This window comes from Microcaecilia unicolor, chromosome 2, assembly GCF_901765095.1.
Source record: "Microcaecilia unicolor chromosome 2, aMicUni1.1, whole genome shotgun sequence".
NCBI lineage: Eukaryota > Metazoa > Chordata > Amphibia > Gymnophiona > Siphonopidae > Microcaecilia > Microcaecilia unicolor.
The window spans coordinates 130979797-130995815 of NC_044032.1; the positions used below are offsets into that span (position 1 = coordinate 130979797).

Sequence of the window (16019 nt, forward strand, 5' to 3'; positions counted from 1 at the left end):
CACAAGAATGTACTTGCAGAGGAACTCTCCACCCTTTTGAAAGGCCAATGCGGTTGAACCCATCCCACCAGGGGAAGAAGAGAAGGGATTTTTATTCCAGGTACTTTCTTGTCCAAAGAAGACAGGGGATGTGTCCCATCCTAGACCTAAGGGCCCCAAACAAATCCTTAGTCAAAGAAAAGTTCAGGAAGGTTTCTCTGGGTACCCTTCTCCCAGTGATTCAGGCTTGGCTATGCTCTGTAGACTATGCTTTCTGTACTTAAAGGGTGCCTACATGCAAACCCCAATACTTCCAGACCACAGGATGTATCTCAGATTTTAGGTGGGAACACATCACTTTCAGTACCTTGTGTTGCCATTTGGACTCGCGTCAGTTCTCAGGGTTTTCACAAAATATCTAGTGGTAGTCACAGCATCGCTACACAGACTGGGGAGTCCATGTGTTTCCCTACCTGGACGATTGGCTGGTGAAGAGCACGTCGAAGGACAGTTCTCAGGAGTTCATGTGGAGAACTATTCGGGTGCTAGAGCAACTAGAGTTTGTTTTAAACTACCCCAAGTCCCCTCTGCTCCCGGTTCAGCAATTGGAGTTCATTGGAGTCTTGCTGGACATGCGTGCCTTTCTCCCTGTGCCGAAGGTGGATACTAGTTGCACGCACCACTCAGGTTCAAGTCAGCCAGCAGGTCACAACTCAGCAGATGTTGAGGTTGTGTCACGATATTTTCTTGGTTTGTGCTCTTCCGCCAACCGGTGGCTGCCATAGACTTTCCAGACTCTCTTTTCAGTCCGGTCCAGATATTTTAGCCCTCCAGTCTTGCTTGGAAGTTTGGCAGCTAGCCTAACCCTTAGCTGCCTTGAGATTGCTGCAGCTGAGCCTCAGCTGCTGATGGGCTTATTAGCCACCTGGAAACTTTCTGCTTTGCCTTTGCAAACGCCAAAGGTCCAGGTTAGTGTTTGGTGCTGATAGGAGCACTTCTGTCTTGCTGTGCTGTTGGAGCACTTCTGCCTGCTTGTTTAAGCTTCCCTGCTTTACCCTTTTGGCTTCCCTGCTTTACCCTTCTGGTCAGAGTTCACAATGATTAACGTGTTTTGTTCTCACGGTGAGTGTTTATTTGCACAGAGACTGATAGTGGGAAAACCAATGGTTTTTCTCTGATTATGAGTTTTTTACATTGGTATCTGAACTACCTGTCTGGATAAGAAAAAGATAAAGGACCAGTGATAAACCTAGCTCCATTGATAACTTTGGCATTCTTTGGTAATGAAAGGGCACTGTTCACTTTAAGGGTGAAATACCAAGGGTAGATGCATTGAGGTCCATTTAAATTAAGTCTATGTATTAGGGCAGGCACACGCTGGGAGAACAACATTTGAGCACCACTTGGCATAACGTTATAGAAGTAGTATACTATGCCATACTTTGTATTGTTATTTGAATATTTTTACTGCTGTAATTATCTGCTGCTTATATTTGAATTATTCTTACCATGCACCGCCTTGAGTGAATTCTTTCAAAAAGGTGGTAAATAAATCCTAATAAATTAATAGTTTCTCCAACTTCCCTGTATTTCACCAACCTATCGGAACACCTTTCGTATACTTTATACACTTTATAACACATTCTAGCATTTAACAAAGATTGCTTTCAATCTTTTTGTGCCTCTGACCCCATGATTGAGGCTAAATAAAATTGTGTGACCCTGTGGAGATGCATAATAATGATATACCTATAGATGACCCATCTAGGTTGTGACCCCATTTGGGGTCCCAACCTACAGTATGGGAAGCTGTGCTTTAGGTCTTGGTGGTATTCTTAGTACGCCTTGTAGCGCTATAGAAATGTTAAATGCTAAATAGTGTTAGTTCTTAAGGAAATCAGGCCGAATAGTTCCACATACTTTTTTTATGACATTGGTCACCTGCTTTAAAAGGAACAAATTCTGACCTAGCTTTTCTCTTTATATAGGTTTTCTGTACTGCCTGTTGCAATCGAAAGTGCAAGCTACAATACATGGAAAAGGAGGCAAGAGTTTGCATTGTATGCTATGACTCCATTAATAAAGGTATATGAACTTGCAAATTACTTTTCGTAATATGTTGATGTAAATAACTGTTGCAAGGAGTAAACCTTGGAAAACAAAACCAAAATGCAACATGTAGTAACTCAAAAAGCTTCTTCGGGGAAACAGTGTAACAAGAAGGGGATGCTAGATGAATATCTGATACAGCCCTATTAGAGGGATGAACTTCTGGAATGCTAGTTGTTTATGAGAGAGGATTTGGAGAGGGAAGTTACATTGGCATTGGTAAAGAAAATCTGTATTGTCAAACAACAGCAAATTGTAGATCCTATACAGTCTTCCAAGTTTGTGATGTGCAGGATCAGAAAAATAAAGTGGTTTCATTTTGCACTTCTAAGAGTCTTACATTTATTTTAATCTGCCGCATCCGAGCTCTAAAACCTTCAGCTGTTGGATGCTGAGACTCTTAGATCATGAAGTTGAAAACAGAATAGAGTGCTCACTGCCCATGAGAGGAATGAGCGAAGCACAGTGGCTATGATGACACATGTTCAGCCAAAATGCAGTGAAAATAGCGTTAGAAGGGATAGGAGTAAGCAATGAAAATGTCCAGAGCCAATGCACCTTGAAAGATTGTGCCCCACATATCTATACCAGCATATTGTCTATACACCAACCAAACAACCTAACGGATCAAAAGAAATCCATTTTAAAACGCAAGAAGCCTTTTGAACCCATCCCTCCCCCCCTAGTTTGTTTTTCTTATATTGGTTGCTATGAAAATGGGAATCTAGTGCCAGGGTCATGCTAAAATCCAAAATATTTCCTGATAGGATGCCATTGATAAGTACAGTTTAAATGGTGAAAAAGCTGGAATGCAACCCGGCTTTGAAAGAAGATTAGATTTTTGTAGTGAAGGGGGAGATGTAAGAAGGGTACTAAGTATAGGGGAAGGAGCATATTTGTTGGCATGGTATGAAAGTTCCTGACTTGATACAGCTCACAAAACCAAACTGTTCATTTATTGTGTTTGCAATGGCAATAATTAAATAGCAATAATTCAAAACTATTTTCAAAGTTATTTTCTCTTCTGTCAGACATATCAAAGTTAAAGGCACCCTTCCAATAAGGATTTTAGTTTGGAGAGGGAGAGTTTGTAAGTAGATTTGTTCCCAGCTTTCAAAAGCAAATTTTTGGCCAAGTCCTATGCTGAGTGCTCAAAAGCCTTTCTTGATCTTAGGAAGCAAGTCCTTTGAAAAAGATTGTACTTGGTGATTTTAGTTGTTTTTCCACATATAAACAAACATCTGCTGTATTTTACTTCTTTGAGAACAAGCTATCAGTATTCCAAAGCATCAATCTGTGCTATAAAGAAAGGTTAACATTGTGCCATGCTCATTCCTTAGGTTTGTGTAAAAACAGCAGGCCATGTACTTTAAAAAACATTCATCCTAATTTTGTTAAAAATAACTCAAAGTGCCATACAACAAAAATAGCAATACCTGGCATTACTTAACACATACCCAACTTACATGAAAAGTAAGCGATAGAACATTTTTCTTTACCCAAGTCACATGTGTTGGGAACATGTAGTGTTGAAAAAGTAAGAGCATATTAATGCCGTCCTTATGAGGTCTATACTGTTCTTAAGTCTAGGTACACTTAATCCATCCGAGGTTCCCAGGCAGTGACCAAATCCAATGGTTTACCTGTAGAATAGTGCAGCACCTTCACAAAGTACAATACAGATTATTCCAGTCACTTGTTGATGGACGTAACTGCACCTTCCGGTGTACAAGGATGCACCACTTTGCTACCAGTAAGGCAATATTCAAATTTTGTAATGTACTTATTTTAACAGTGTCCTAAAACTGAAGTAGAAGGCACAGATCCTTCCATGGTAATGTTTTAAATCTTGGCATTCTCACAAATGCTCTCACTCCAAATATCTTTTAACTGTACAGTCCCAGAAAATCTCAGAGTATGTGAGCAATTTTTAACTGGCTCACCTTAGCTCAAATGACAGATGTCAGTCATGGCAGGCCCCTTTTTTATTTGTTTCCCCCCCCCCCCCCCCCCCCCATTCCCCAGTGTACTCTGATCAACTTTAACTAATTTCACTCTGTTTTAACCTGATGCTGGCCAAGTGTCCTTTTTACCTTCTCATTCCCAAGGAGCCCCATTGTGTTTTTATACATGTACAATAATTATCTACCAGCTAATATGTTTCAGTTAGGTCCTGTTGTATTTTTCACATATGAACCAATTATTTATCACTCTTGGTCATGTGAGAACAAAGGAAGGTATTTTATGGTCTGTCCAAATTCCACTGGGTAAATGATTCACAATAACCTAGAAACAGGTGGAAAGACAAAATGGCTGTCCTTGTCCTGTTCAGCATAAGACAAATATTAAGGCAAGAGCTTCTGGTCTGCTTTGAATGCCTGTACCCCTCAGAGTATATACTAAATGAAGCGTGCTGTTTATGATGGTGGTTTTTGCTCTTAAGGTATGGGCCACCATCAAGCTAAATTCTTACAAGGCCATGTAACCCCTTAGAAAGACGTGAGTTGTGTTAACCCAGAGTGAACATACAAACATGCCATGTGGAGGCAAGCTCTAACCTTTCTTACACTATTAAATAAAAACTCAAGATTAAATAGCCCCATGAGGGCAGCAGTATGCGCTCTGGTTGTGCAACCAGTACAGAAGAGTAAAACATGCAGTTTCTCAGTTTACAATAAAAGAAATCAGCACAGTAGAAACAGTGCATAGCTGTGCAGAAACTTATATGATAATTAACTGTAAGTTTTAGAGCCATTCCTTTTTTTTTTTTTTTAGGAGAAGTGTATTGGTTAATACAAATACCATTAAAACACGTCCACTGTTTGTATAGCCTAAGTTTTTGAGTGATGATATATGTAGGTAAATTTCCCTTTCTGGATCTGCTTGTATAAAGTGAGTTTTAGTTTTAGACAGCTATAGAAGCACATGGGAGATGAAGACCTATGATTTTTTTTTTCTTTTCCTTCCTTTAGCACAGGCATTTGAAAGGATGATGAGCCCAACTGCTCCTTGCCCAAACCCCAATACCCCCTCTGAATATTGTTCTTCTATTCCACCTTTGCATCAGGCCCAGGCGGCAGGCACACTTAACTCTCCTCTGCCTACTGTTATGGTGCCTGTCTCAATACTTAAACCACCAGGAGTTGAAGGTAATTCATGCAAATTTGTTAGTTATAGTCTACGTTTGGGTTTAGAAAGGCTAATTTACATGTAGAAGTTTATGAGAATAGTTTTATTTGAAGACCTTTTGGGGGTATAATCTTTGGCAGTAAAGAAGCATACTGTGCCCCTCACCACGATCTTTTGCCAAACTGGTAGTCAGGATTCCTGAACATCCCCTTTTCAAGCCTTGCCAAGTGGCCATTTGGATTTGGGTTTTAAATTTAATGCCTTTCCAAATCCAAGCTCAAAATGAATTATCAGATACAGTATGTAGGTTGAAGACTTGCACTCAAAGGTTATACCTAGAGGGTAAAGTGAATTGGCCCAAGGTCACAAGGAGTATCAGTGGGAGAAGTGGGCTTTCACTATCGGGCAGTCCCAAGATGGTGACTGACAAAATCGGCACAGAGGAATGTTTCCTTCAGTAGCTACAAATCTATGCTATGGAATTGTGGGCTTTTTATTTTTATTTTGGGGGTTGAAGACTTATATTGCAAAGAAGTTACTGACACTGTCCCATCAAGACATTTTGCAGAATAGAGACCATTTTGAATGTAAATTTTATAGGTTTTCTGTAAAAAAAAAAAAAAAAAAAAAAAAAAAAGAGGGGGGAGGGGGAATTTAAATCACAAGATTGGCCATTTTATTTTTGCACAGTCTTATACTTTGAGTACAGATAAGCTGGATTTTTTTGTAGGGGGACGGAGAGCTACATTACTAAGATGGTTTAATGAAAGGGTTGCTGCTGTCTGCAGTCTAGAAAGGAGCTGTGAATTAGGAAACAAATGTTACATTAGGGCAGGAGAGTGAGTCATTGCTGTATTATAGGGCTATATTTGGTTGATGGTACCAGCCACGGAGCTTGTGCCTTTTTTTTTTTTTAGGAGAATGGAGTGAAATATAGGAGTGCAGGGAAGCAAACATGATTTTCATCTGTGCTATGTTTCTGTAATAGAAAACATAAAAGTAACTTTTGTAAAAAAAAAAAAAAAAACTACACTAAAAGCTGAGAAATGAATGCTTAGATCATTGCACATACAAATATTTTAAAGAAGATTTAGACTGTCCCTGTTTTTTTGCATATAGTCCCAGCCCTCACTGTAGAATACTGCTTTATACGTTGCAGAAAACTACCACACCACTTTCTACTTGTCACCACCCATAGTTTTGGTTATCTTGTTCAGTGCAATCTGGATTTTTGGCAAGGAAGTAGTCCGAGAACCAGTGAACTGATCCAAACTAAATGCCCAGTTTATATGAAAAAATGAATGTAATGTTTTCAACTGTTTAGAAAAAGAGGTTCTCCTTTTTTTTTTCTAGCTCATTTTGATATAAATAAGGAGTGAACTAAGATTCGTATTTTTTTTTCTGTTCAAGACTAGGCAGACTTAAGTTGTCTGTCTTTTCTGCTGATGTTCTATTGCTCATCTTGACTTTGATTTCTGCTACATTCCTCTGGGCAAGAAATATCTCAAAGGGGCCAATAAAAAATACCAACATAAATATTCTAAAGTTCAAAAATGAGGCTGCAGGGGTGCTGCATATTTCACTGTGGGGCTCATTTTCAAAGTACTTAGACTTACAAAGTTCCGTGGGTTGCCATGGAAATTTGTAAGTCTAAGTGCTTTGAAAATACACCTCCACGTGTTGTAGCTGGAGTTCAGATCACTTACATGGTCAGACCCTGCTGTTGTCTCAGAAATGTGTTATTGGGCTTATTTCACTATCTTTCCATAATTAATTTTTTGGTCTACCCTGTGTGCCAAAACAAAGACCAAGAAGCCAAAAGTGGCTGCTCTTACAATTGTTTAAGTTTCTGCCTCAGTTTCATGTACACACAAGCATCTCTTCCAGTAGGGGAAAAATATTTTCTCTGTAGACAAGCAGGGCAATGCAGGCACATTTGCTGTTGATGTCACATGACAGAGCTCTCTTCCAGAGTAATAAAGCTTGAAAATAAAAAGAAAGTTTAATGCTGCACTGCATTTTTCTATAAGAGATTATCTTTTCTTCTTGCTTTTTTTTTTTTTTTTAAATCCGCCGTTTCAATGGGTCACAGCCCTCCTCAGTTGAAACTGTGGTCATTGTTTTAGTTCTGAAGAGGTGCTGAGCAAGGACTTGTTAAGCGGAAGAAAACTTCAAAGATGAGTATATTACCTGCAGGGAAATTGCATTCAAACGTGGGAAAAGGTAGACTTGGGGTTAACTAGGTAATTCCATTAACTTATTTTAGTTACTCTGCTCCTTTTGGAAAGGCAGTTTAGCATATAAAGTTTCTGTTAGACATTTAGTTATTTATTTATTTATTTATTTATTTGTAGCATTTGTATCCCACATTTTCCCAACAATTTGCAGGCTCAATGTGGCTTACATTTGCCGTAATGGCGGCTGCCATTTCCGGGTAACAGAATTACAAATGGTAATGTGTTAAGTTGCATACATACATGGTAACATACATGTAACATAACATATGTGAACAGATCATGGTATAGATATATATCATGTGCATATATATGTTAAGGAAGAATAAATTATTCATTTAAAAGCTGGTTTTAGAGTATAGTTTAGTATTTAAATTTGCAGTTTTACAATTTACCATAACGTCAGTTGAGAGCACAGCTAGTGCTCAAAGGAAGCCTCTGTTTAGAGTTTGTCCCGCCCACTTACCCCAGGCATGATTTTGATTTATAGGCTTTTGAGCCAATTAGGAGAAGAGAATGTTTAATTAGGACATTTTCACTAACAATAATTAGCTGTTAGTAATACAAAATTTTTAGGGATTTGAGGGAAATCTAAAAATAGTTGTCAAGTCAATAAATAACTAATAGCAGCAAAGCATACCATATAACTAGTAAGCATAAGGAACTTCAGTTTACATATTCCTATTCCCTTAGCAGCTTAGAGTGAAACATTTCTGTGGTACAGCTAAGGTGGTTTACTTATATTCAGGTACTTTGTCTCTAGTGGGCTCACAATCTAATTTTTTGTACCTTGGGTAGTGGAGGTTTAAGTGACTTGCCCTAGATCACAAGCAATTGCAGTAGGAATTGAATCCAGTTTCCCTGGTTCTCAGCCCACTGCACTAACCATTAGGTTACTCTACTCCACTTAATTAGCAACTCACTGATAGTAAGATGCAGACAGCAGTCCAGCAGCAAGATGGAGGCTATCTACTATTTTGCACTGAGTGTCACATGTTTGATTATCTCCTAGTTTGTGAGAGGTCATATATGTGTACCCTGTGTAAAGAGCTCCTAGCACTCGGGGCCTCTTTTACAAAGCCACGATAGCGATTCTCGGTGTGGCAAATGAGAGGAAGCCCATTCAATTCCTATGGTTTCCTCTTATTTGCCGGTTGGGAATCGCTAGCATGGCTTTGTAAAAAAAAAAAAAAGCCCAGAGGGAGCAAATATAATCCCTGAAATCTAGAATAGCAGATTTATATAGAGGAGACCTAAAGGGACATTTATAGGGAAGTCTACCTCCAGCCTGGCAACCTCTGTGCTGACATAGAGGAGAAAGGTCACCTGAAAGGAGCGCATCACCTTGGAAAGGCAGGTTGTAATGTGGCAATCCAGGACCTGCTCTCCAGTGGATAAAATATTCTCTTGCACTGAGGATGTGTCTTCAGCGTCTTCTGCTGAGCAGGGAAGGGGTAGGATGGCCATTTTTGTTGAATCCAAAACCTCCAGGATAGCATATTCAGAAATGCTTCCCATTCCACGCACAGGATCCAAAAGGCAGGCCTAGCTTCAGAGTCTTATTACATGGATGAGACAATGTTGTAGGGAAGAGGGATTTAGATTTATTAGGAACTGGGCAACATTTTGAGGAGGGTGTAGCCTAGTAAGAAAAGATGGGCTACACCATGGGATGGAACCAGGCTAACATTTAAAAAGGAGATAGAGCAGCTTTTAAACTAGAATCTGAGGGATAGCTGACAGTTGCTCAGGAGTGCATGGTTCGGAGTGAGATTGAAAGATACTTTCAAAACAAGGAAGATAGAGAAGTTGCAACAAAGACAAAAGTAAGTCAGCCTTTAAGGGAATTGCAGATTATCCTTGTCAACTGCTAAGCAGCTTCTAGATATAAAGCAAAAACACATTTTGAAATGTCTATATAAAAATGCTAGAAGCCTAAAGAATAAGATGGGAGAATTGACGTGCATATTACTAAAATGTAGATATAATAGGCATCTCAGAGACCTAGTGGAAGGAGATTAACCAATGGGACACTGTGTTACCTGGGTACAAGTTATATCACAATGATAGGGTGGGTCAGATTGAAAAGGTGGGGTGTGGAGTTATATGTCATGCCTCGACTACTGCAATTCACTTTTCTCTGGTCTTCCCCTTTACTTCTTCAAATGTCTCAAACTCATTCAGTCAACTTTTGTTAAACTACTACACCAGCTGTTTTGAACTTGGCTTCCCGTAACTGCTCGTGTCACGTTTACTTGTCTACAAATCCTGTCAACCATGTTCCCCCTCTTACCTCATAAGTACATAAGTACATGCCATACTGGGACAGACCAAAGGTCCATCAAGCCCAGCATCCTGTTTTCAACAGTGGACAATCCAGGTCACAAATACCTGGCAAGATCCCAGAAAAGCTCAATACATTTTATGCTTCTTATCCCAGAAATAAGCAGTGGATTTTCCCAAGTCAATTTAATAATGGTCCATGGACTTTTCCTTTAGGAAGCTGTCCAGACCCTTTTTAAACCCTGCTAAGCTAACTGCCTTTACCACATTCTCTGGCAACAAATTCCAGCTCCCTTATTCCTTACACTGCTCTGCTGTCTCCACTCTGCCGATCAGAATTTACTCACCCGCCCCTTGCCCTCTGTTCTTCATCTCAAAGTCTCAATTCCACCTTTTGATATGTAGGACCCAAACTCTAGAATGACCCTCCCCCCTCCATTTCAGAAACCAACCAGCCATTATCATTCAATCGTTTAAAATTCACCTTTTCTCAGAATCTTTTCCCTCCACCCTTACCTAGCTCTATGCTCCTCTCCCTTTCCTTCCCATTACCTTTTTTTCATTCTCTTTCCTCTCTCCTTTGAGCCTCTTTTTAAAATTGTAAACCACTGTATTGCCTATGTCAAGACTAATATGCAGTATATAAACTATCATAAATAGATAAATAAATTGTTAGAGGGAATTGAGTCTAAAACTTCAGCAGAAAACGCATAGTAACATGGAATTCTTATGGATAGAAAGTCCATGTGTGAAGGGCTATACTACTTCCTGCCAGGTCAGAATGGACAGACAGATGATGAAATGTGAGCAGAAATTAGGTAAGCTAGCAAATTTGTTAATTTGTTAATTTGTTAACAACAAAAATAATCAAATCTTAAATAGTTTGTTTTTGCTGTTCTGTTTTTTTCTACTTTAGATGATTTTGAATTAGTTATTGAATTTGACTTCAATTACTCCAGTTATTGTCTAGACAAATCTCACATCAGGAAATGCTAGGGAGGTATAATGTTCCTAGAAGAAATAAATGATTGCTTCATGGAGCATCTGGGTCAGGAACCAACAAGAGGGGAAGCTATTTTAGATCTGATCCTTAGTGGAATGCAAGACTTGGTGCGAGAGGTAAATATTTTGGCACTGCTTGGCAATAGTGATCATAACATGATCAAATTTGAGATAAGAACCAGGGTGAAGACACTAAGGAAATCTACTGCAACAGCATTTAACTTTTGAAATGGCAGCTATGATAATATGAGGAAAATCATTTCTAAAAATCATTGAAAGTAGCAGCTGCAAAGATTAGGATTTTAAATCAGGCATGGACATTTGTTTAAAAATACCATCATAGAAGCCCAGATCGGTTGTATTCCATGAATCAAAAAAGGTGGTATGAAGGCAAAACATTAACCAGTGATGTGAACGAGGCTATTAGAGCCATAAGAATATCTTCAAAAAGTGGGGAAAGGGTCTGAATGAAGAAAACAGGAAGAAGCATAAGCACTGACGTTAAATGTGAGACATTGATAAAGAAGGCTAAAGAAGGATTTGAAAAGGAGAGGCAAAATCTCATAACTAAAACTTGTTCAGGCATATTAGAAGCAGAAAGCCTTTATGGGTGCATAATAATGATATATATGTATGGGAAGTCCATCTAGGTTGTGACCCCATTTGGGGTCCCAACCTACAGAATGGGAAGCTCTGCTTTAGGGCTTGGTGGTATTAGTAATAGTGCTTAAGGAAATCAGGCCAAGTAGTTCCACATACTTTTTTTATGACACTGGTCACATTTGTGGGAGTCAACTGGGCCATTAGATTATTAAGGAGTTAAAGGAACACTCGGGGAAGATAAGGCCATAGCAGAGAGACTAAGAGGTGTATTTTCAAAGCACTTAGACTTGCAAAGTTCTTTGTAACTTTGTATGTCTAACTGCTTTGAAAATACGCCTCCATGTGAATGCTTTGCTTTGACCTTTACGGAAGACGTAGAAATGGTATTTAAGGGTGAAGATATAGCAGAACTTAAAAATAAAATGGTGAACCTGATGGTGTAGTAAGCCAAATCGACAAATTAAAGAGTGGAAAATCACCTGGACCAGATGGTATATACCCCACAGTAATGAAAGAACTAAAAAGAAAATAAATTGCAGATCTAACTTTTATCCATACATGGTCATAGACTCAGCATTTTGAAGAAAGTTTTCTTCAAGATAAGGGTGGTGAGACACCTGAAGCATTTTTTGAGAGATGACAATTTTAGAATGATTGTGCAAAGTGTGATCTGTCCCCATTTTTCTTATTGTAACAGTCTGTTAAAATTTGGCGTTCCTAAACGAGTTTTGAAATCCCTGCAAATTGTTCAGAATGCCACTGCAAGACTAATTTCTGGACATTCTAGATATGAGCATATCACCCCTGTTTTTTTGGTTGCCAGTTGAATACCGCATCCATTACAAGATACTGTTATTAGTGTTTAAGGTTTTGATTAACACAATTTCTCCGGTTGTTTCATCAACTTTGCATTTGCATCAGTCGTCTCAGATGCTCTTTGCATTCACCAGCTGCTTATCTATTGAATGTACCATCTTTTCATGTGATATATCTGGAAGAGAACAGATTATCTATGTTTTATATAGCAGGACCCAAAATGTGGAATGAGTTACCATTGGATGTCGGCTCTTTGAAAGATCTGAAAGATTTTAAAGTTTCTCTCAAGTATCTTTATTTTATTTTGTCAGGCCTATAGTTGGATTACTTGACTTTTATGAATTAATATTTTGAAATTTTCAGTGTAGAATGTTTATGATATTTTAAGGTTTGTATGTATTATTTTAAGTGTTTTGGATTATAGATGAAATAATCCGCCTAGAATACCAAAGATAGTGCGTAATATAAATTTTGAAAATAAATAAATACTATTGGTAATCTGTAACTGTCATTAAAATCATCCACGCTACCTGTAGATTGGAAGGTGGCCAATGTAAAACCAGTTTTTGAAAAGGGCTCCGAGGTGATCAGGAAACTACATACCAACAAGCCTGATGTTAATGCCAGGCAAAATGATAGAAACTATTATAAAAAACAAAATTACTGAACATATAGAAAAACATGTTTAATGGGACAATGTTAACATGAATTCAGCCAATAGAAGTCTTGCTTCACCAATCTGCTACATTTCTTTAAAGGCTTGACTAAACATGTGGGTAAAGGTCAACCAGTTGATGTAGTGTATCTAGATTTTCAGAAAGCTTTTGACAAAAGATGTTCATCAGAGATTCTTGAGAAAAAAAGCCATGGGGTAGGAGGCAGTGTTCCATTGTGGATTGGGAACTGGTTAACAGATGGACATTTAATCATACTCTCTGTTTTCTATCTATCTGTCAATGGAGGAAGGTGAATAGTGGAGTGCTGCAAGGATGTGGATTGGGACCGGCGCTTGTTAACTGATTTATCAATGATCTGGAAATTGGAACAACGAGTGAGCTGTTCAGAAGTTCAGATGATGCAAAACTATTCAAAGTTGTTAAATCGCACGTGGACTGTGTGAAATTGTAGGAGGATCTCAGGAAGCTGGAAGACTGGGCATCCAAATAGTAGATTTATTATGTTTGTTTTGGGAAAAAAAAATTTTATGTTGACAAATATTTTTTTTCAAATAAAAGGCACTGCTTATGGTTGCCACAGTTGCTCCAGATGTGTCAAATTTATATGTTGGTGATTTTGAGAACAAATTTCTTTTGACGGCTATTTTTTAATCTTCAGTTTTGTTTTGGAAATGTTTCATTGATGTTTTTTTGATTTGGGGTGGAGATGTTCGAAGTGTTGATGCCTTTTTTTCTTGGCTTAATAGCTGTGATAGTAACTTACATTTATTTACCAGTATGATAAGCAGTGGATTTCCTTTTTAGAACTTTGGATTTCAATAGAGGATTCAGAGTTCCATCTTATAGTGCTCCATAATCCCACGGATAGGAATACAATTTTGCACTTTCAGATTAGCCATCCACGTAAATTACATGTGAGTATTCCAGTGGGTTAATTTTTGAGACTGAAACGCAATTGTTCCTTTACTTCAGAGTTTAAGCATCAAGTTGTGTTTATGATAGGTTTTTACCATATAGATATCCTCGAGCAGTGGTCAAGAAAGCCTATAAACAAGGCAGGTGAGCTGCCCGGGGTCATTTGTTTTTACCCTCTTCAAAGGATTCCTCTGATCGGGTTACCTGTGTACTTCCTAACTCCCCAAGAGTGGTTTGTTAGATCAGTTCTCAAATATTGGCATGTTTTGGGGATACATTCACATTGGCAACAACCACCTGTATTTGTGTTTCTTTGATGGAAAAACTTGAAAGATATTTTGGTTCCTTGTTTTCTTCCAAGCGGATCTGTGTTGCCTTCGGTTCCTTCTCCTGTGGGCCATTTTCCATGTACACACTGCAATGTGTGTTTCATCTCTTTTTCGGGAAATACTGTAATATTGAATACTCATGTTGTGAAGTTGAAGACATTCACCAATTGTAATTCTACAACAGCAGTTTATGCTGTTTGGTATCCATGAAGTTTAATGTTTGTGGGTAAGACCTTGCATTCCATTAAGGCAAGTGTATTGGAACACAAGAGTCGATTAAAATGTAATGATGTGGCTGCTCCTTTAGTGGACCATTTTTTAACTTTCGTGCATTCTTTTGAAAAACTGACTTTTGTAGTTGTGGAACAACTAGTACAGAGCCCCCATGGTGGGAATTTAAATGCCCAACTGTATTGTAGAGAATATTGCTGGATTCATTTTTTGACTACATTGGACCCAGGAGGTCTTAACAGATCCTGTGATGTTTTTCTGCTCAACAGTGTACGTTTTGCAGAAAAGATTTGTTTGACGAGTGGCATTTCTGCGTAAGAGTTTAGTGCCATCTGAGAATGGCCTTGCATGGCCTATATAGCATTGGCTGTGGACTGTGGAGCCACCGATATGACGTCACCCCGCAGTCTACGTTTTGCTTTTCCCTGGAACCAATATAAGCAGTTCTGCAGTGGGTTCTGCATATGGCTAGCGACTTTACATTGGAGAAACGGCCCTAAACGGCCGTATCCCAAGTCCCTAAAGAAAGTTTTCTACTGAAACCCGTGGTGTTGGGCGTGCATCATAGTAAGGGAGTGATCTCCATCTGTTTTTGAAGTCTTAGAGACGTTGGAGCCCGAGGCACCATGTTCAGTATTATTGGTGCAGGGATCACAAGATAAGCACTCTTTTCTTATATATCTGGACACTGCTGGTGTCGTCTGTTACCCTTAGTGCTTTTTAGTTTGTTAGCACATGTTGGGCACAGTATTGCACATAAAGGTAATGCCACTGGGAGCGAGTTGCCCGATGAATGAAGTGCAATATTTCACACTTTAGTGGTCTTAAATGACTACCACATGGGTGTGAATAATCTCTGAGGGCATTCCTCCTTTTATTAATAAGTCCTTTCTACTGGTTTTTTATTGTTTCTGAGTATATTTTTTACCAATGAGGTTTTCGATTTTTTGTTTTAAGTGTCTAATTGTTATTCGTAATATCACGTTAGCGCTTGACTCTTTAAATAGCTTTGAACACGTTGCTCCTTGCTTTGAGCCTTAGCGTCTATAATAATGGTGTTGCGCTGTTAATGCACTTTGAAATTGTGAGTATTCAATGTTTTTTTTTAAAGATTTTTCAATATTTGGATACACTTGCTAGAGTCATATTTCTAGTGGAAACACTTTTGTTCTATTTTGTATTGTATTTACAGTATGCAGTGATTCTTTATAAATCACCCCAGAAAGGGAATGGGACTTGATATACCACCTTTCTGTGGTTTTTATAACTACATTCATAGTATATACAGAGTCACAAGGAGCTGTGGTGAGAATCAAATCCAGTTCTCCGGGATCAAAGTCTGCTGCACTAACCACTAGGCTACTCCTCCTTCAAACCAAAATGCCATCTTGATGCTTGTGGGCATCGGGAGCGTGAACTAATTTTTCACAGCACTGGGACTTCTTTGTTTAGTTAAGCAGTTTGGTTGCTACTTTCTATTTTTTGATTTGTTGGTTTTATCCATAATAAAGTACTCAAGCAATTAAATAAGGAATTAAATAAGCATTCGAGGCAGATGATTAATTCAATTTGGTGAGCTCTGGATCTGGAATAACTATGTGCTATACCTTTGTATGATGCCTCTTTGCCTTTCCATGAGTTATTTATACATATTTATGGCATTTATAGAGGAAATGTTGCCACATATTTTGCACTCCTGCATTTTTCAATTA

General features: G+C 38.6%; 1 protein-coding gene across 1 annotated transcript in view; it reads left to right on the plus strand.

Moving 5' to 3' along the window:
• Positions 1-16019, plus strand: part of ZFYVE16 (zinc finger FYVE-type containing 16) — a 258233-nt gene that overhangs the window by 90228 nt on the left and 151986 nt on the right. Inside the window, 2 exon segments of the mRNA XM_030193331.1 lie at positions 1968-2064; positions 5061-5237. Of these exon segments, the coding sequence (XP_030049191.1) occupies positions 1968-2064; positions 5061-5237 (274 nt within the window).